Source organism: Elgaria multicarinata, chromosome 4 (assembly GCF_023053635.1).
Source record: "Elgaria multicarinata webbii isolate HBS135686 ecotype San Diego chromosome 4, rElgMul1.1.pri, whole genome shotgun sequence".
In the NCBI taxonomy this organism is placed as follows: domain Eukaryota; kingdom Metazoa; phylum Chordata; class Lepidosauria; order Squamata; family Anguidae; genus Elgaria; species Elgaria multicarinata.
Genome location: NC_086174.1, coordinates 130,463,353 through 130,483,132, shown reverse-complemented (window position 1 = coordinate 130,483,132; position 19,780 = coordinate 130,463,353). Strand labels below are relative to the sequence as shown.

Below are 19,780 nucleotides of genomic sequence, written 5' to 3'. Positions count from 1 at the left end.
CCAATTTGAGTTTTGAAATCCTACTTGCGTTGCCCTTTATTTTACTGTTCTCCACCCCAGCTTGAACGTGTCCGCTAGCCTTGAACCTTCAATCTGGAAATGGTAAACAACAACAACAATTGACGATGTACTACTTACTCGGACGTGGTTTTTACCAATCTTTTCCCAGTATTTGTCATTTTTGGGGTTTACAGGAACAACAACATGGTGCACGGTATCTGGGACAGAATCTTCTCCTTTCAAATCTACCCATGTAGGGAAGTGCATAATCTTTTCAGCTAATTTCTTGACATCAAATGAATGCAGAGTTGCAGAACATACGATTACCTAAAACCAGACAGAGACTTTAGGGTATAGAGTTTTTTTCATGGCTAGTACACAGTGAGAAGATATCCTGTGGTTTTAGAACTTTTTGTTGCCTTGTCAGCATTTTATTTAAGTATGTACACACACACACACTTCAAAATAAGTCTCTCCAAACATCAGCTCTTCAACCATCCATATCTGGTGAACTGGCAAGGAAAAGCTAAGCCAAACTTCAACATTAAGAACTGAGGCATGGAGTAAGAAGACTATACAAATCACGCCCCAGGTTGGCCATTTGAGAGAAATTAGGATGGGCCAGAGGCAGACCGTCAGTGGCAGGGGCGGAGGGGAGGTTGGGGAAGGAATGTCTGCCCTAGATACCCCAATAACACCTGAGAAAAATTCCAGTGGTGTAAATCAATGGGCAGTGGTATTGACACTGGATCCAAAGCCTCCTGAGGTCTCAGGACTGGGCGCCTTATCTAAGCCAGCTTCTGCCTGGCATAGGCATTTTCCCTCCGGTTGAGGGGGGAAATGATAAGCCCACCCTTCCTCCACCACTTTGGAAATGACAGTGGATCCATAACTTCACTCCACTTAGAACTGATCTCCTTAGAGTAGTGATGCTGAACCAGAACTCTGGGACATTTATTTTTTTCTGTTCAACTGCAATGCCTATAAATAAATTAGTCATTGGGAAAATCACATTATTTTAAATTGTATACAGCAATCTTCCACTTATACAGGTTAATCTTGTATGGGGTGGGGTGGGTGGCTGTGCCTGTTCCAACAACATGCTGAGCCGTGGTAAAGCCGCTAACCCTTTTGCAGCAAGTGGTTAGTGAGCATCTTTATACTGTGGTTATGTAGCCACCATGGTTAGGAACGGTTCACACGACACACTAAGTCATAATGTTTAGCTCAAAATGCTTAACCGCCGTGGCTTAGCATGTTGTCTGAACAGGGTCTGTGTGCGACAGGAAGTTAGCAAGTCCTGTGACCACCTGGGTAGTCTGGGGCAACCATGCTAATGTCATTTTTATTATGTATACTTTCATAAGGACTAGTTGGCCTGGGGGTGTATGACAATGGGTTGACGCCTATGGACACCAGCAATCTGGGGAAGCACTTGGGTGTTGTTCTCAATGTTTTTGTTTTCCATTCCAGTATTTCATAATCAAAATATTCCAGCTAAACTGATAGAAAATAAATTGTGAAAGTTCACAGTTACAAAAGCTAAAACCCACTTCTGTGCAGGTTTTAGGTTTCCTTAGAGAGAGAAGCGTAAGTGATCAACGTTTGCTAGGTACACCACCTATAAAATAAAAGTTATGGAAAACCTATAATGAAATAGTAAAGTAAGCAAACCACATACCTGGAGTCTCTTTCCATCTGATGTAATCTGAGGAACCTGAGAGTGAATTCTGTTTATGAAATCTGAATAGCCTTGGCTAAGGAGGCCATCCTGTGCAGGAAGTAGAAGTGTTACATACTCTCATTAGATGTTTTACCCATTCATTTTAAAGTTAAGACATATGCACACAGGGCTGGTTATTCCATTAACAATTCTCCCTCTAACTAGTTGAAATGGTCCTCTGAATCCCTCAACTCCTCCTCTGGTTGGGACAGGCCATTAAGGAGTTTGACAGACAAAAGGGAGAGAAGGAAAGATTGAAGTTGCCTTCTTTATCCCATTCTCAGGGTGCAAGTCAGACTGGGAGGTGCTCAGGAAACCAGAAAGAGCCAGATACAGCCCAAGCTGCAAAGTGACCAACTACTGGACCATCATTAAGAACATAAGTGCCATGCTGGATCAGACCATGGGTCCATCTAGTCCAGCACTCTGTTCACAAAGTGGCCAACCAGCCATCAGCCAGGGACCAACAAGGAAGGACATGTTGCAACAGCACCCTCCCACCCACATTCCCCAGCAACTGGTGCACACAGGGTTACTGCCTCGAATACTGGAGACAGTACACAACCATCAGGACGAGTAGCCGTTGGTAGCCTTCGCCTCCAGGAATTTATCCATTTATCATTCTGAAAAGGGACACACTATTTCCTTTGCGCCTTTACTGGCTACTTTGCCAGGCAGATCAGCCCAATTTCATGTTAAACATCTGTTGTCAGATAATATTCATTGTGGCCAAACTCTTGTCCATAGCAATGAGAACCAAAAAGCAACTAATTATCTGATGTTGGAAGGATGGTCCTGTGGGGGTTACCTTAGGGGATCTGTTTTTGTATAGTTTTATGTTTGAGTTGATGTTGTTTATGTGGATATATTTTGTTTTGTAACCCTATCTGACTTTTTATCTCTGGTCTGCAATAAAAAGATGCTGCAATTATTTCCAGCCAAGGATCAAGCGAGGATATGCAAGGGGCCTTTTCAAGTAGTTGCTTGCATGCCCTCATTCACTTCACATCTACAGAACATAAATTGTCTGGCCATGGCAATGGAAGTCTTTGTCAACATATCATGGAGCCACAGGGCTGAGAATGCTCCATAGTACTAATATGCATAATATGATTTTTGGAATATGCTGTTCAAAAACATTCTCTATACTTACAGCCTCATCAAGAACCAGGAACCGAACTTGGGATAACGTCAGTTTTCCAGTTGACACAAGATCATCCAGTCTTCCAGGAGTTCCCACAACTATGTCTACCTGTAAAATGGAATTGTGCACCACTATATTATGTTTTCCAAAAAAAATGGAAGCACCATTACATTTTCTGTATCTAGCTGTAAGCAAGAGCCTTTCAAACACTTTTAGATTATGTACGAAGCTTGTGGTTTGTATGCACACTTAAAGAGTAAAAGATGAATGGCGTTATTTATTTATTTCATTTCTATACCGCCCAATAGACGAAGCTCTCTGGGCGGTTCACAAAAATTAAAACCATGAAGAGCATAATAAAACAACCAACAATTTAAAAACACAAATACAAAATACAATATAAAAAGCACGACCAGGATAAAACCACACAGCAAAAATTGATATAGGTTAAAATATGAGATTAAAACAGCAGAGTTTAAATTTAAATTAAATTAGATGTTATACCAAGAAAATAAAAAGGTCTTCAGCTGGCGACAAAAGGAAAACAATGTAGGCACCAAGCGAACCTCTCTGGGGAGCTCGTTCCACAGCCGGGGTGTCACAGCAGAGAAAGGCGTCCTCCTAGTAGCCACCTGCCTCACTTCCTTTGGCAGGGGCTCACTGAGAAGGACCCCTGTGGATGATCTTAAGGTCCGGGCAGGCACATATGGGAGGAGGCGTTCCTTCAAATAACCTGGCCCCAAGCCGTTTAGGGCTTTGAATATTAATACCAGCACTTTGAATCGGGCCCAGACCTGGACTGGCAGCCAATGAAGTTGTAGAAGGACTGGCGTGATATGATCTCGTCAGCCAGTCCCTGTTAGTAGGTGGGCTGCCCAGTTTTGTACCAGTTGAAGTTTCCAGACCGTTTTGAAGTTCTATCGATACTACAGAGACATTAATTGGACACAGTGCTTTACAATTCATACCTCATTTACATCAGTTAAAAAGGTATGAAAGCACACATTAGATTACTGATTTAAAATGTCCATTCCCTATCCTTACTTAAATTGTTATTGGCCTGGCTTCCAGGGTCTTATCAAATTTTAATGTTGCTATTCTGAACTGCTCTTGCACTTGTATGTTCACCTTGGATTTATTAATATTATTTTCTAAACATTATAAACTGCCATTTGCAACTATGCAATGAAAAGACAGGATATACAAGATTTCATCTGTGTACTTAAAAAAGAAAAATATTTTGAGGAGCAATTCAGACTTACCCCTTGCTCCAGTACAGAAAGTTGCTCTCTTGCAGCAACACCACCAATAATTAAAAGTTCCCTAAAAGAAGCATAACATTAGATTCAAGTTTTGTATTGTATCTTACCTAGTAGAGAAGCCGTCACCAATCTGATGCCCTCCAGATGTTTTGGATTACAATTCTACACCCCCCGCCCAGATTTTGCTGTTATTGTACCTTAATTTAGGATTATCAACATATTTTTTGAATTGTTTCACATTGTTCAGAGTTTGCTCCGCCAGCTCTCTGGATGGCTCCACAATCAAGGCTTTGGGAGCATTTGGCAGGTGCTTCGACTGGGCTACCTGGGCACTTCCTGAAATGAGAGCGTTGAAAGTTTCATTAGTTTTGAATTGATAATTGGAAATAATTTCTATTTACGTCGTTTTTTGAGATGGGGAGGTCTCAAATAGTGGACTGGATCCAGACTTAAGTCACACATAGGGCAGTTCCACTGAATTCAATGGGACTTAAGCTAGTCACGGTCCTCTTACGGGTATTTTAGCATACCGATTTCTGAAACATACCTGCATGCTGGGATTTTGCAACGTTACTCTCAGGAGCCTTGTCAAGAGCAATATAGCCATCTTTGGGTGGATACTTGAAATCTTCTTCACCGAAGTTGAATTTTAATTCTGCATTCTAAAAGAATATACAACAGGAAAAACTTGCATAGGATTATCAAGATGATTTTTTAAAACAACAACAACAACCCACATGCAATGTTTTCTGTATCAGTGTCCTAAAACTTGTCCTGTAATCCCCACCCCACCCCAAAAAACACAGTAACATCCCTCCAAACTTGTTAGCCAACTGGCTTGCAGTTTGGATTGCTCCTTGTGCTAACTTTTGGAGTTTATTTTTTGTGTGTGTGTGTGTGTGGACATTTAACTTTGTATGTAACTTAGTCCAATATTAGTTTCAATAGTCTTCCTGTCCCCACACTGCATTAATTATGTGTTTTTAATTAATCAGAGAGGCCATTCAGACAACACAATAACTTGTGGTTGAGTGTGGGTTGTTGTTGAACCATGCTGTGTGAACATCCACAGGGTGGCTTGAGTTGTTAGCCATGCAGTGTGGCATATTTTCTCAAACGAGTGAATTTAAGAACCCACGGTTTGTTGTTGGGTTGTTCAGAGTGGTTAACAAGCCACACTGCATGGTTAACAAACCACCCTGCAGATGTTCAGACATGTTAACCCATGGTTCAACAAACAACTTACTGTTCAACAACAACCCACACTCAACCAGAGTATGGGTAAGTGTGTTGTCTGAACAGCCCTAGAAGCAGTTTTATCTTGAAACACAGACTGATTGTTCAAAACAAACAAAACATTCTAGAGTACTGCTTTTCAGCACACTGACATTGTCCAAGGCCCTGGCTCTAAAAGAACAAAACAATGAGTTCCATAAGTCTAGGGAAGCACTGGATTTGTGCTTTTAAGTAGCACTTGCCTGTCCACAGAGCCACATGGTTAACAACCTCTATCAAAAGTGATGGGAGTTTCCCAGCAACTCGTCATATGGCATGAGGGTTTGCCATTCAAAGTAAAAAAGTCAACAATTTCACTGGGAATAGCATCGGGTAGTGCCTAAAGTAGCTTTCTGGATCTAGCCCAGGAAATGTTCTCACACAAAAATAGCCAGGACTGTATTGCTTACTCATGAAAAGGAGGTATCAGAAGAGGTTCAAGAAAGAAAAACTAAAGCCCCTGCTCCTCCCAAAAACAGCCCAATGAAAATTCAATGGCCATAGAATTCTGACAGATGGCGGAAATGAAGTGTTGGAAAAGGAGGATGGAGGAAGAGACACAGATATAAAAAGAGTAGATAACCTTTGTGTGGAAAGGTCCTTTCCTGGATCACATTGAGAAGCTATTTTTAAACATCCACAGGGACAAAAATGAGGACTACCCATAGAAATCAGTGGACAAAACTGTGATTTTAACATAGCTGGGCTTGGACAGCAGTGTGTCCACCCCACCCACTCTCAAAACCCCCAAGAAGGAGAGTAAACCCAAATCAGGACTAAGCATGCCCAGTGGCCACAGAACATTGTCTGTTTGTGGGGGGAAGAGAAGGAATAGAATAGAGTGACTCTATGCTGCAACACTTTGTTGTGGCCCCCACCTTTGGATTGTTAGTATCAACTGGTGTTGCCTGTTCTCACTCTGATACTCTACTCAACAGAATTTTAATGCAACAAAGGGTTTTAGAAGGAATGTGTATGAGTCCTGGAAGTTGTAATGACAATATAAGCCTCAAGTCCTTTTTGTAACAATGAAGTTTACCTTTAGAACACAAGCTGCAAAGAGGGCTTGGTTCTTTAGGTTCTGTGGGATTTCAAATGCAAGCCCAAGGTCCTTTCCTGAAAGAAAAGCAGTATGTTGAATGTTTTATCTCAATAATGAATTTAATTATTTAATGGAAATAAAGAGTAGAGTAGACTACTTGCCATTTTTGGAAAATGTGATTTGCCCTTTGTCGACATCTATATAGCATCCAATCGTGTCATGCATAGTGAATTCCTACAAAATAACAAAAACAAATTCAAGCAACATTTTTGAAAACAATATCCTGCAGGAATATTTAAAAAAGCATATCATCATAATCTTCAGACATGACAGCTGAAGAGATTGCGGGATTGTGCTTTCTGAGCCCCTGACAGCTCCTCCAAACCTCTCCTGTGGATTGGAGGACCTTCCAAAATTGGGTGGGCTAAGACATGGGGTGGGGGGGAGGGAAGAGAAGGGGTTTGCCAAAATCCTCCAATTTTTGGCGATTCCCTCCTCTCCTCTTGTTCCACAGCCTACCCCATTCTTTGACCCTCAAGAGAGGCTGGGTGGGACGGTGGGGCTTCAGGAGAGAGGAAGGGGGTGGCAAGGTCACCTTCCACAAGCCGCCTTCTGCCTGCCTACACTTGCCAGGATCCAAGCCTTAGTTTATAATGGATTAGACAAATGCATTTTATTTTCAGTAAATGTAAAAACTCAACTCTAACTGCAAAACCTACTATTGCAAAACCTATATTGGTTTCTCCCCGCCCCCTGACGTATATTTGTTTTGATTAGTATTACATACCTTATTTCATTCTTACATAAATCTTTAAATAAATACAAAATAATCATTCATACTGAATTTTGTTGGAGGAACCACTCTCCACCCATCACAAACTTCCCCACCCCGAAAACGCCCCCAAAACAGAAACAATATTCCAAATACATAACCCAACTTCTGAAGATTTCCAGAGAATATGGATTTTTAGTGGAAACAAATTTATGCACGTGATTACCTGGGCATGTGGTACCTATCAGAGACGTCCGGCTGATGCTGCCTCCCAGCTGTTTCAACAATGGTGAGCCAAACAATCACAAGCATATGCTGTCATGCTAGGGTTTTGCTTCAGAACACCGCCGCAAACACTCCAAAACCATTCTTTCTGCGTCATATTGCATTACGTTGTGCCACCTTTTGCTTTTTAAAATGTCTCTTGCATATCACCCTTGCATGCCGCTCCACCGACCTGCCTCGCTTCAGAAACAAGCATTTCCACTTGTTTCAGATTGACCCCGAAGCGCTAAATTGCCATTGCACAAGTGGTGGGGGCCACTTCCACAACAGAATCAATGGGGCCTAAGAGAATCGGTGGGGCAGAAGCGCTCTGTTGGATTCTTCCCAAGTCTGTTATCTTTCTTCATTTTCATAGACCTATATGACTGAAGCATGAAAGCTGTCTATCTCTTTGGATAGTGTTGATTTACTACAATATTTACTCATTCATTGTGTTCTTTGTTACAAAGGAAAACACACACACACAAACACACTTACCTCCCCATAGCTATCAAACTGTTTGTTATGAGATTTCTTCCCCGTTCCACCAAAGCCAAAGCCAAATTTGTCCGTGCCTAACAAACAAAACAAATGATATATACAATTAGGACAAAACAGTTTTATTACTAAGTACAATGAGCTGGACCCAGACGCAGTGGAGTTCTGCATGCACTGAAGGGGGCAGAGTGGCATTTTTTTGCTGATTCCTCCTTCCCTCTGAAATCCCATGTGCCCCTTAAAAAGCTGTTCTAGAGGATTGGGTAAAATAGGATTCTAGAACAGTATGAGAGGTGGTGCAAAGGGAAAGAGGAATCAGCAAAAATTGGTGCTCCTTCCCCTTCCTCCAGTTGGGAGCTTCTGCCGGATCCCAGTTCCCTCCATGAACAGAATGAGAGTCTGGATAGAACCTATGGTGCTAACTATTCTCAAACAACACACAATATGCTTTTGGAAGATAGTCAAGTAACATTAGGTCATTTTATAGCACAGTGGCAGTTATGTTATATTGCACCAAAACATATATTTTTTGTATTGCCCTCTCTCCATATTCTTATTCCTTAAACTTCCAAGACAAGTACAGTGCAGTTTTTTGTTCTGGACACTGCTGATTAGTGTTGTGCTAATAGGGGTGTTTTTTTGTGACCCCATTTGTCCCTCCTCCAAAAGCACCTTTTCCCCAGTGGTATTTTGTACCTGTTCACAATGGTGGATGTTCATGCACAGATGAATGACAGAGAAGGGAGAGGGAATACATTCCTGACGCCCCTAGAAGATTTCCCTAACCAACCTCCAGATGGTTTGGATTATGACCCCCTAGGATTCCTGGCCACTGACCATGCTAGCTGGGGATGATAGGAGCTGAAGTCCAAAACATCTGAAATGCACCAAGTTTGGGATGGATGGCCCACAGTTGCTTACCCAATCTACTCATGTGCAGTTTATTAGTTACAGAAGAGTGCAGATTGAGGTTCAAATCCACATTCTGCCACAACTAGCCATGCATAAGTAGAGCTGAATACGGGCAAAAGTGTTGCCATGCAATAGTGGTGGGCAAAACCTCACTCCATTCAGAGAAAAGACAATGTGCAGGCTTTGCTTACTCTCAGTTACAATACGTAGTTAAATTGGATTGGTCATGCACTGCTGTGACGTTATCACATTTATTACACATTTATTTGAAATTGGCTGGGATCATGAGTAAACGAAGAACCACTGATTATGGCAGCAAAGCAACCACATATCACCCTGTGGGGAAGAAGATGCGAGGGAGACTGGAGCAGGCAGGCACCATTGGAGCCTGCTTCAGTTGGACACCCCCCCCCCCCCACAGGGCTAACATCTTCACCTTGTGTGGAAGAAGGAGCTGTTGGTTTGCCCCTCCATTGGGAGATGAGAGGACAGAGCAGGGCCTTCCCACCAGCCTAAGCAGTCTCCTTAATTTCTTTTTATTTTCTCCCTCTTCCCTCCCCATCCACTTTTCCTTGTGTGTCATGTCTTTTTTAGAATGTAAGCCTGAGGGTAGGGACTGTCTTCTTTATCGATAAATTGTAAGCCGCTCCGAGAGCCTTTTGGCTGAGGTGCGGGATAAAAATACTCTAAATAAATAAAATAAATAAATATCAGATCTGAGCGGTGTGGAAGATCACTAATGTAGGGTGTTTTCACACCCCTTGAAAGCATATTCTTTGCTTCCTAAGTATTTTAATGTGAAAATTTGGTGCAGTGCTACTGATATACTATTGAAGAAGATACAGGACTAAAATTTTGTTTGAAATCTTGTATCCTCTTGCCTGATTTCTTAAGCTTGAATAGAGATCCCTGCCTCCCTAGCACAGAAGTTATTTTGATGTACCAGAAGGTGTGCCCTTAATAAGCAACAGCCATCACTAACCATTAGTAGGTCACATAGATTCAAACCCAGTTCTTTATCTAAATACTCACCCAAATCTAACGAAGCTTGCATAGAGGACCACCCAACTCTGCATAACCCTTGGTCACGACAGGACACTTCATAATAATATTTTCCTAGAACATTTAAGAAAAGTGTAGATGTAGCTAATTTCAGTTTGAATACTTGGTGATAGTAAAGAAAAGAGGTGTTTTGAACTTTAATATATAACAGCCATCTTGATAGGCATAAGCAGAAGTATGTATGATCTGAAGGCAGACAAAATGATATTTACCCAGATCATTCCCATTTCAAAAACGCAAGTGAGCCTTACCTATATGCACATAATGGGTGTTTTTTTAATACCTTTAGTCACGCCTTTAGTTGATCGGCATCCATGCCATTCCTTTATCTCTCTGCTTTGGCAGCACAGACCATCAGCCCCAATAGCTGAAGAGAAAGAACAAACTTAAAACTTTGAAGACCTACTATAATCATCTTTACAATGTGCGACATTCGCACAAGACAGCAAGTCTTCCTTAAGAAAATATAATAAAACTACAGGCATTATTATTATTATTATTTATATAGCACCATCAGTGTACATGGTGCTGTATTTCTGCCGAAATGCTATGGATGTGTGTAGCTTTCTGCCTGTGTTGACAAAAGCTACAGCTGCACCCTATATGAAACAAATACATCAGAAGTATCCTGTCAGTTACAAATCTACTGAAACTGCTTCCTACGTTTTTTGATAGTCAGCTGTAGCTCAGAGCTAAAAACCTTAGTTAAGAGGACCGTTTTTAACCCTCATCAGTCACATCAAGTTTTATCTATTAGGAATGCACGTATTAACATGTTGTAGCCATTAATAATCTATCACTCTCCCATAATCTTTGAACAGTTCTGAAAACATAATCACCTGCAACCATGCATTAAGCTATCATTAACAAGCATGTGAATATGTCCTCTTTTTTGTATAAATGGTAAGACTTGTAACAAATGTCCAATTTCCCACCTGTTTTGTTTGCATGCACTGCTGGAATTAAAATAAAATATTTCAGTTTCTCTAGTGACGTCAATAGGAAAAATGTAACTTGTTGACTATATTTATATGCTGCCTTTCCTCCCCTGATCTCAACGCGACATACATAGGATCCCCAGATGATATCCCATCCTGGCCCAGGAAAGCCATCTTTAGTGATGAACCATACAAGGTATGGGCCTGGTTTTTAAGTCGATAATCACCAAGTTACTATACGATCAGAAAAGGTTAATATAAAACTTACCAAACGCAGATCCTCTGTCATATGGATTCATTTGCCATTTGTTGAGCACTGTTGAGGAAGAAGAAGAAAAAACAGCTGTATTGCCTTACTACAGAGTGATGACATCTCACATTTCTATTACTTGAAAAATAAGGCATAGAAAAGACTAAAAAAGTTTAGTAGCCACAACTTGAGGAAATTTTCACACAGTTCCACATACACAATTCTTACTGTACATGTTCCTTGTTACTGTAATCTTACAGGTGTATATCTTGTTTGTCCAGTTGTGATCATACTGAATTTCATTACATTTCATAACTAGGGATAAAAACCTTTTATAGGTCTCAGTGCTTTACATCATCAGGGGTAGGAAACCTGATGTACTTTCAATGTTTTGCACAAGAACATCCATAAGTCCTTCCACTGGCCATGTTGGCTGGGGCTTGTGGGAGTTGTAGTAGAACACATCTGGAGGGCACCAGGTCGCCACCCCAGCTCTATAGTTACATTTAAACATTAACAGAAATACTAAAAATATACATGATCAATTTTTTATATTTCAAGTATTTATAGATTACTATATTAAAAAATATGCTAACTAATAGCTCATGTAATATCCACATTAAGATATTTTAATTTATAATAGATTCCAGATGGCAGGACAGTGCATATTTCTGAAATCCTGAAGATAAAGGCTTACCTCCCCCACCAGTTTTTATAGTGGTTTTCCCCTTTTTGCCTTCCTGCTGGTCCTTTAGGGTTTCATAAACAATCTGAATAACTGGGATGCTGAATGCCTGAAATATAGAATTGTCCATGTAAGTTATATGTTTTGAACCAATTGTACCTTCTAGGCTTGAGGTACAATATATTTTTGACTAAAGAGAAATATGACAAATGTTCAGTTTTTGATGCTCTAAATTAGCTATGTTTATGTGTGCTAACTTCTAGATGTCACTTACAAATGAAATATTTTAAACCCCTGAAAAAAGTGTTCACAACCCCAATATAAATTTGAACATTATTTTACACACAAAAATGGAAATTTCACTTACACCAGTTTTTCCACTCCCAGTTTCTGCAGCCTGTGTAGAAATAAGATTTAATAAATAAATTAAGATACATTTGTTATTTCTTCAATATTAAAGGCTTAATCCTTCCTTGTTATTAAAACGCTGGTGAAAAAGTTTAGAACTACAGCAGATGTAGATAAACACCTTGATCTGTCATAGTTCTTAGAAGACAATATTCTATTCTATAGAGTACATTCTATTCTGCACTGGCACTGAAGACGAAAAACAAAGAATTGTACAGTCTAGAGAGTAGTAGTAGCTTAAGCAATTTACTGCAGAATTATAGCTAGGGTATGATTTCTCATATACAAATAGGATTTAAGAAGAGTAATTTCAAATACGATTTCATTTTATACAATTTTTCCTAGCAACTTGGATGGATAAGATTCCCTACCCACCCCCGAAAAAACTACTCCTAACAAATTTGGTTCAACAGTGAGTTTTAAATATATTTCTAAGCAGCGTTACCACAGTGTAGTAACCATGTACTAACAATGATGCAAGAAAAAGTTTGTACTAAAGACTAGTGCAATGTTTGATAAAAGATAGACTGCAAAGTGGTTTACAATCTTTATCAGCACAATCCTATGCAGCATTAGGCACATTACCTCACTCTACATAGGCCTGGGCCGTAAAAGATTCAAACAGAATAATGAAAGCTATACTTAAGAGTCAATCTACTGAACAAAATAATAGGGCCTGTTCGAATGCCACTTCAGGCTCTGTGATTAGCAAAAATGTGGTTCTCTGGGGTTAGCACTAACCACAAGCCATGCTGTTGCACACAACACTTTTAAGCCATGGTTAGAGCTGCTAACCCTGCTGCAGACGGTCCAACTGTGGTTAGTGAGCAGGGTTTATCAAAACGCACAAGACACCTTAAACTCTGCTGCTTAACCAAAAGCCTTAACCAGCAGGGTTTAAGGTGTCTTCTGAACAGGCCCATAGTAAACATTACTTCTGAGTAAACATGCTTATAATTGTGCTGCACAAGTACAGAGAGCTAGAGAACTTAACGCTATTCTATAAGAACCTTGTTCAGATGATACACTAAGCCGTGGTGGCTAAGCATTTTGAGCTAAACATTACGGCATAGCATGTCATGTGAACCATTCCTAAACCGTGGTGGCTACAGAACCATTTAAACACACTCACTAACCATTTGCTGCAGAAGGGTTAGCGACCTAACCATGGCTTAATGTGTTGTCCAAACAGGCCCAAGACAGACAGTTAGCAATACTTACCATAAGTACATCACCACCTCCTAAAATCAATGGGATGGACTCTGCTTGGATATCTGTGGGAAGACTACAAAAACAAAAACAAACGTAATGAACCCTATAAGTTTTATCACAGCATTTAAAAATTCAGTATTTTCAGACTGTACTTTTCAAGTTGCTTGCAACAGAAAAAGATTTTGGGGGAGAGAAAGCCTTGTTTGTAGCCATGCTTTTGAACAGTACAGAGCTGTAATACAGGAATTCTGTTTACAAAACTAAGAGTAGCATTTCACATTCATATCACAAAATCTGAGCCTGATTCTTCTGCATTTCAGATACTTGAGATATTATCTCTGTCACCCACATAAGCATGATAATATCACTTCCATAAGGAAGTTCCATTGAAATGTGGCAAGATTTCCAGAATCACAGTTCACAGTGCCCCCATCAATGAAAATTCCTTTGTGTATCCATCTGCAAAGTTACGGATAAATGAAAGTAATCATACTTACAGCCAGTCCATCTCTTCTACTGCTTGTGCTATCTCTGGCATAACACCCATTTCTGCAAACAAATAAAATCAAATGTATTAGTCAGATACATTATTGCTCCATACTATTCCATACAAGAGAACATTCAAATAAGGATATTTTGAAAGGGAAGAATCCATTTACAAGAAGTTCCTCACCATTTTTAAATATGTCATATGCAAGAATTCCTGCTTGTATATAACTATACAAATTTGAAGACATCATTAAAATGTTCAGGATTGCGTGGGGAGATGATCCTTTTAGTACGCTGGCTTTAAAAATGAGGTCAGAGCAAGGAAACTGCACTCCCACCCTTTCCACCATGTAGCCAGCGCAGTGTGGAGACAGGGGAAAGGGGGAGTTCCTGGGGTCATGGAAATGAAGAGACTGGGGTGGGTGCAATATGATGTATCCTGTGGCTGCCCCAGCCTTCTCTCCCCCCCCCCCAAGGCACCACCACTAGATGGGTGAAATTACCCATCTAGCAGAAATGGAGGGCAGATGTAGCGCAGAGGTGAAGATTGTCTTCACTGTCCTCCTGTGCTGCATTGGATAGTTGGCAGCCTGAGTGAAAAGGCTGCTGACTATCCACATAAGATTGTGCTCTAAGGGTACAATCCTATGGATGTTTAGACAGTAACATGCCCTACAACTCCCAGCATTCCCCAGCCTCACATGTCTGGGGAATACTGGGAATTGGAGCACTTTTTCTGTCTAAGCATGCATAGGATTTCATCCTAAACTGATACTTTTGTTTCAAGAGCGGGATAGAAATAGAAGAAATTGAATGCACTCTTGCCTCAAACATTTGTAACCCCACATCATTTAAGCACTGGTTGTGATCACCAAGAATAGTAAGACTGATTTTATTTGCCTCAATTTTGCTGTTCCTAATAATCACTCTTAATACTATTGATGAAAAAAGAAAAGACACTCAATACATGCTCAGAAGAAAGTCTTATCAGGGCAATTATGCTTAACTGACTATCAACGAAACTTTTCATCAGTTAACAAGGGGCATTTTGCAAAGAAGTCACATATATTGACTACATGAAACCTTATTTTCTGCACAATCCTAGGGCTCATCTACACCAAATAGATATTCCACTATGAAAGTGGTATGAAAACAGTATATAAAATGCAGGAGCCATACTACTGTGTTATAGTGGTATTGAAGTACACTGACAACTGTTGGGGCCCATGACATATACCATATACTGTTTTCATACCACTTTCATAGTGTTACATCCTACTTGGTGTAGATGTGTCATGGGCCCCCACAGTTGTTAGTGCACTTCATTAGCACTATAAGGCAGTAGTGTAGATCCTGCAGTGCCCTTCAATATCACTATAAAGCAGTAGTGTGGCTCCTGCCTTTTATATACCGCTTTCATAGTGGAAGATCCTGCTTGGTGTAGATGAGCCCCTAGTTATGCATACTCCGAGGTCAGTTGGATAAATTTACACCCAAGTAAATCTGCATTGGATGTTGAATTTAGGGCACAATCCGCTGCAGGTTTAGACAGAAAAAAGCCCTACAATTCTCAAGATGGCCATGCTGAGAGTTGAAGGACTTTCCCCACCCCCTTGGTCTAAACATACCAGGCCAGGTTTAAGGTTCTTGTACTTGTGTACAAAGCCCTAAACAACTTGGGACCAGGATACCTGAGCGTGCGCCTTCTCCTTTACCAACCTGCCCGGTCACTGAGGTCATTCGAGGGCCTGCTCCTGGTGGTTCCACATAGATCTATCCTCCAATTGGAATCCACCAGGGGAAGAGCCTTCAGCGTGGTGGCCCCCCTCCTGCGGAACTCCCTGCCTCTGGAAGTCAGGCAGGCACCAACCTTGTACTCCTTTCGGCGCCTCCTGAAAACATCTTTATTCCAGGAAGCCTTTTTTTTAACATGCAGCCTTGGATTTCTGTTTTTGCTTCTTTTTAAATTTTGTTTTAACTGTTTTATTCTGTTTTTATTTTCATTTTGCCTTGTACACCGCTCTGAAATTTTTCAATGGGGAGCGGTATATAAACATTCTAAATAAATAAATAAACACGCAGCAGATTGTGCCTTTACTGGATCCAAAAGACTGGTCAATGACGAAACGCTGCAGTTTCTAAGAGGGCCCTGGCTTCACTTACATCAGCCTCTCGTTAAGACTTCCTGCACAAATGTTTGGGCTGAGCTCTGGCCTGAAACCGATTCCGAGGCTTTGGCCCAAGCGGAGCCCTGCTACTGACCCTCCTTATTAGATTGTAAGCCTATGCGGCAGGGTCTTGCTATTTACTGTGTTATTTGTACAGCACCATGTACATTGATGGTGCTATATAAATAAATAATAATAATAACTTTGGCCAAGTGCCCACTGAAGCCTCACGCCAGCCGAGGCCTTCTACCCCCCACCTCTCTTTTGTATTGCCCCGCTCTCCCTCTCGCCTCATCGCTCCCCCCGGTCAGCACCACACAGGGAGCCTCGCTCTTCTTCAGCCTTCCCAAAAGGGGCCACGTACCTGAGAAGGCCGCCATGCTTGCGCCTCTTGCCGACAAGCCCTACAGTAGCTAATCCGTCAGAGCCTCTGCTGGAAGGCGCCTGCGCACTTGGGAGTCCCTCGGCTTTAGTCCTCCGGTCTGCACGCGAGCCAGACGAGTAAGGTTCCGGGTGGAGCGATGATACATTATTGTACAGCTAGGTTGCTTCCAGGCGTTAACCGATAATGATATAATCTGTCCGCTTGATAACCGGCGGACACGTCAGCTCGTCCTCTTTCCCAAAACGTCCGTAAAGGACACTGCATTCATTCCTATGGCCATTCGGAAGGATGTTTGATATTCGTTTTAGTAGCTCAGTGCTAGTTTTTAGCCAGCTTATCTGGGGAATTAACGGGCTGTTTGACTGCAGTGTAATTTATTTGTATGCCTACTCGGAGGTAAGTCCTATTGAGTCCAATGAGACTTACTCTCAAGTAGGGTGACCGTATGAAAAGGAGGACAGGGCTCCTGTATCTTTAACAGTTGCATAGAAAAGGGAATTTCAGCAGGTGTCGTTTGTATATATGGGGAACCTGGTGAAATTTCCTCTTCACAACAGTTAAAGCTGCAGCCCAGCCCTCTTTTAAATCTGGTCACTCTAGTATAGCTCCTGCAACTTTAACTGCTGTGATGAAGAGGGAATTTCACCAGGTTCTCCATACATACAAACGACACCTGCTGAAATTCCCTTTTCTATGCAACTGTTAAAGATACAGGAGCCCTGTCCTCCTTTGAATATGGTCACCCTATCTCAAGTGAAGGTGCATATAGCCTGATTCTACGTATGCAAAGCCCCACCAGTTCAGTGAGCTTACTCCCAAGTATATGTGGCTAGGAGTGCAGCTTTAAGCTGCTCACTTATTTTATTTATTTTATTTATTTATTACACGTATATACCGCCCCCATAGCCAGGGCTCTCTGGGTGGTTTACAAAGAGCCCTCTTGTACCACTACCTACAATTAAGCCCTATTGAACTCAATGGGACTTACATCTAAGTAGACATGTATAGAATCGCGATGTTAATGGCGCAAAAACTCTTATCAATTTTGCATCATGTTCATTCAGAAAATAGGTTCCACTAAGTACAATGTGTTTAGGATTGCAGCCTTAAAAATGAGTGGGGAGTGTATATTTGAAAAATAAACGCATTATTTTTGTCATTGGTATTTTAGTTTCAGTTGAAGACTACACTGCGCAAACCCACTTGGAGCTATTTCCCCCCCACAAGCACCTGTTTCCTTCCTTCTGTCACACTGTGGATTGGTTTGTCTACATTAATCTGCGATGGAACATTTTGGACTAAATCACCTTTTGTTCGTTTTGCACTGATATAGGATTCTAGCAACCGGGTCAGAGACAAGTTTACTCAGAAGTAACATGCATTGATTTCATTGCAGGTGGTTTTGATTAGGCTAGAATTGTAACAGTGTTACTACGGGATCAATCCTATGCATGTTTAGATAGAAAAAAAGAGCATTTAACTCCCAGCATTCCCCAGCCAGCACTCTTGACGGGAATGCTGGGAGTTGTAGGATCCCACCCCCAGTCTAAATATGCATAAGATTACGCCTTTACTCCCTTCGAGAAGGGCTTCTGTGTCTTTAATTGCTGGGTGGAGGGCAGAAATTCAGCCGATGAAGGTTAACAGAGCACTAGCTGAATTTCTGCTTGTCATGTACCTAATATAGAGACCAACAGACAAGGGGGTGTGGGGAACTCAAAGCCCTTTAACTGTGGTAATGTAATATTATCAATTCCTCAGGTTTTTTTTTATCCTACAGATGTTATATAGCAATAACTGTATTCTAATTTTGCCCCAGTATAAGCATAAGAAAACTACAATGTAATATGTTTAAGAAACTCTGTAAAACGATGATCCTTAAACACACACAGATTTTTATACAACCTTCTTTAAAACGGTATATTTCATTGTCAATTTCCAGCAATTATGCATTTTGATCCAGTGCATTTTACTGACAAGTAAGCTGCACTTTGTTCAGCGAAACATTGTTCCAAATAATTGCACGAAAGGACCTTTAAAGATGCTCCGTAGGAAACTCGAGGAGGAAAAAGGGGTGGGGAAGCATTGATGTTAATATAGGTTAGGAAGCCCTTAAAAGGATCAGCAGTAACAGATCCCAATGTGTTTTTTTCCGAGACCGCTTTACTTAGGCGAAGAAGTCAAACCGAGTTCATCTTCCTTCTTTTACGGAACGGAAGGATCCCGGATTGCGATCTGGGTGGGTGTGTTTTCTTTCGGTCAGTCTTGCTCAGAGAGTGAAAGGGTTAAAAACACACACACCAGTCTTCCCTGACGGAGTTTGTCCGCTACAGGCCGCCGTAGCAGCTGTAGCAGGGCTGACAGCGTGTGATCATGGCTGCTGCCCGAGGAGACAAGCTGGAGGCGAACGGAGGCGACGTGGAGCCGGAGGAAGAAGAGGAGAACATTCTCTACGACTTGCTGATCAACACCGAGTGGCCGCCGGAGACCGAGGTTCAGGTGGGTCTCTTCCCCCTCGCCACCCCCGCAGCCATACGACGAGTTCTGCTGAGTTCCTGGCTTGGGGACCCAGCCACGTAGAAGGCACAGAGATCAGGTCGTGGGAAACGACTGCGTGTCATTAGCTCCCTTAGGGTCGCGCTTGAGCACACGTGCCCCAACTCGTAACAAAGCAGTTTACCATGAGGGTTTACTCTTAAGTAGTTCCCATTGTGCTCAGTGGGGCTTAGTAAGAAAGCTTTAGGGTTCATGTCTTGCTATTCTTATCTGGAGGGGTTGCAAAACCAGACGCTGACTACACCCAAACTTGCTCAGTTTCAGCAAAACGACTACATTGTGTATCTGGGCTTATAGCCTAAAATTGGGAAGTATTGTAGAAATTGTTGAGACTTCTGCATTGGTAAAGTCCAGCAGCCTCCTGGCCCTCTTGGCAACGGTTGTGGTAGCTGAGCCTGAAGGGGACAGGAATATGAAATGCAATTTTTCCCCCAGAACATGGGCACCAGCTTGTTTTCTGCTGGCTCAGTCTTCAAAGGCGATAATGTGTTGTATTGTGTGTTAACTTTTCCTGGCTACCTGGATGTACAGGTCATGTTAGGTTTGGAACTTCAAGCATAAATTTGTGCCCTAAATTTGTGTACCAAACTTCATTCCCACGTTTTGAAATGCAACACCATTATGGTGCAAACAAATCAACATTTGTTACTTAAACGTATTCTGCCTTTCCACACAAAGGTGATCAAAGTGGCTAACAACAAATAAGATAAAATACAACATCAAACAATCCTGTAA

General features: G+C 41.5%; 2 protein-coding genes across 2 annotated transcripts in view; one reads left to right on the top strand and one right to left on the bottom strand.

Moving 5' to 3' along the window:
* Positions 1-16,547, bottom strand: part of DDX1 (DEAD-box helicase 1) — a 29,436-nt gene extending 12,889 nt beyond the window's left edge. The window contains exons 1-17 of the mRNA XM_063125181.1: positions 16,469-16,547; positions 13,945-13,996; positions 13,457-13,520; positions 12,195-12,224; positions 11,840-11,936; positions 11,161-11,208; positions 10,238-10,321; positions 9,925-10,008; positions 7,981-8,057; positions 6,608-6,680; positions 6,444-6,520; positions 4,677-4,791; positions 4,327-4,465; positions 4,130-4,190; positions 2,877-2,975; positions 1,682-1,771; positions 139-327 (exon numbers count right to left, since the gene is read on the bottom strand). Of these exons, the coding sequence (XP_062981251.1) occupies positions 139-327; positions 1,682-1,771; positions 2,877-2,975; positions 4,130-4,190; positions 4,327-4,465; positions 4,677-4,791; positions 6,444-6,520; positions 6,608-6,680; positions 7,981-8,057; positions 9,925-10,008; positions 10,238-10,321; positions 11,161-11,208; positions 11,840-11,936; positions 12,195-12,224; positions 13,457-13,520; positions 13,945-13,996; positions 16,469-16,484 (1,395 nt within the window). The 5' untranslated portion in view covers positions 16,485-16,547. The remainder of the gene's footprint in view (positions 1-138; positions 328-1,681; positions 1,772-2,876; positions 2,976-4,129; positions 4,191-4,326; positions 4,466-4,676; positions 4,792-6,443; positions 6,521-6,607; positions 6,681-7,980; positions 8,058-9,924; positions 10,009-10,237; positions 10,322-11,160; positions 11,209-11,839; positions 11,937-12,194; positions 12,225-13,456; positions 13,521-13,944; positions 13,997-16,468) is intronic.
* Positions 16,548-18,822: 2,275 nt separating this feature from the next.
* The window catches only part of NBAS (NBAS subunit of NRZ tethering complex), a 229,246-nt gene continuing 228,288 nt past the window's right edge, over positions 18,823-19,780 (top strand). Inside the window, exon 1 of the mRNA XM_063125180.1 lies at positions 18,823-18,988. Coding sequence (XP_062981250.1) covers positions 18,863-18,988 — 126 coding nt within the window. The 5' untranslated portion in view covers positions 18,823-18,862. The remainder of the gene's footprint in view (positions 18,989-19,780) is intronic.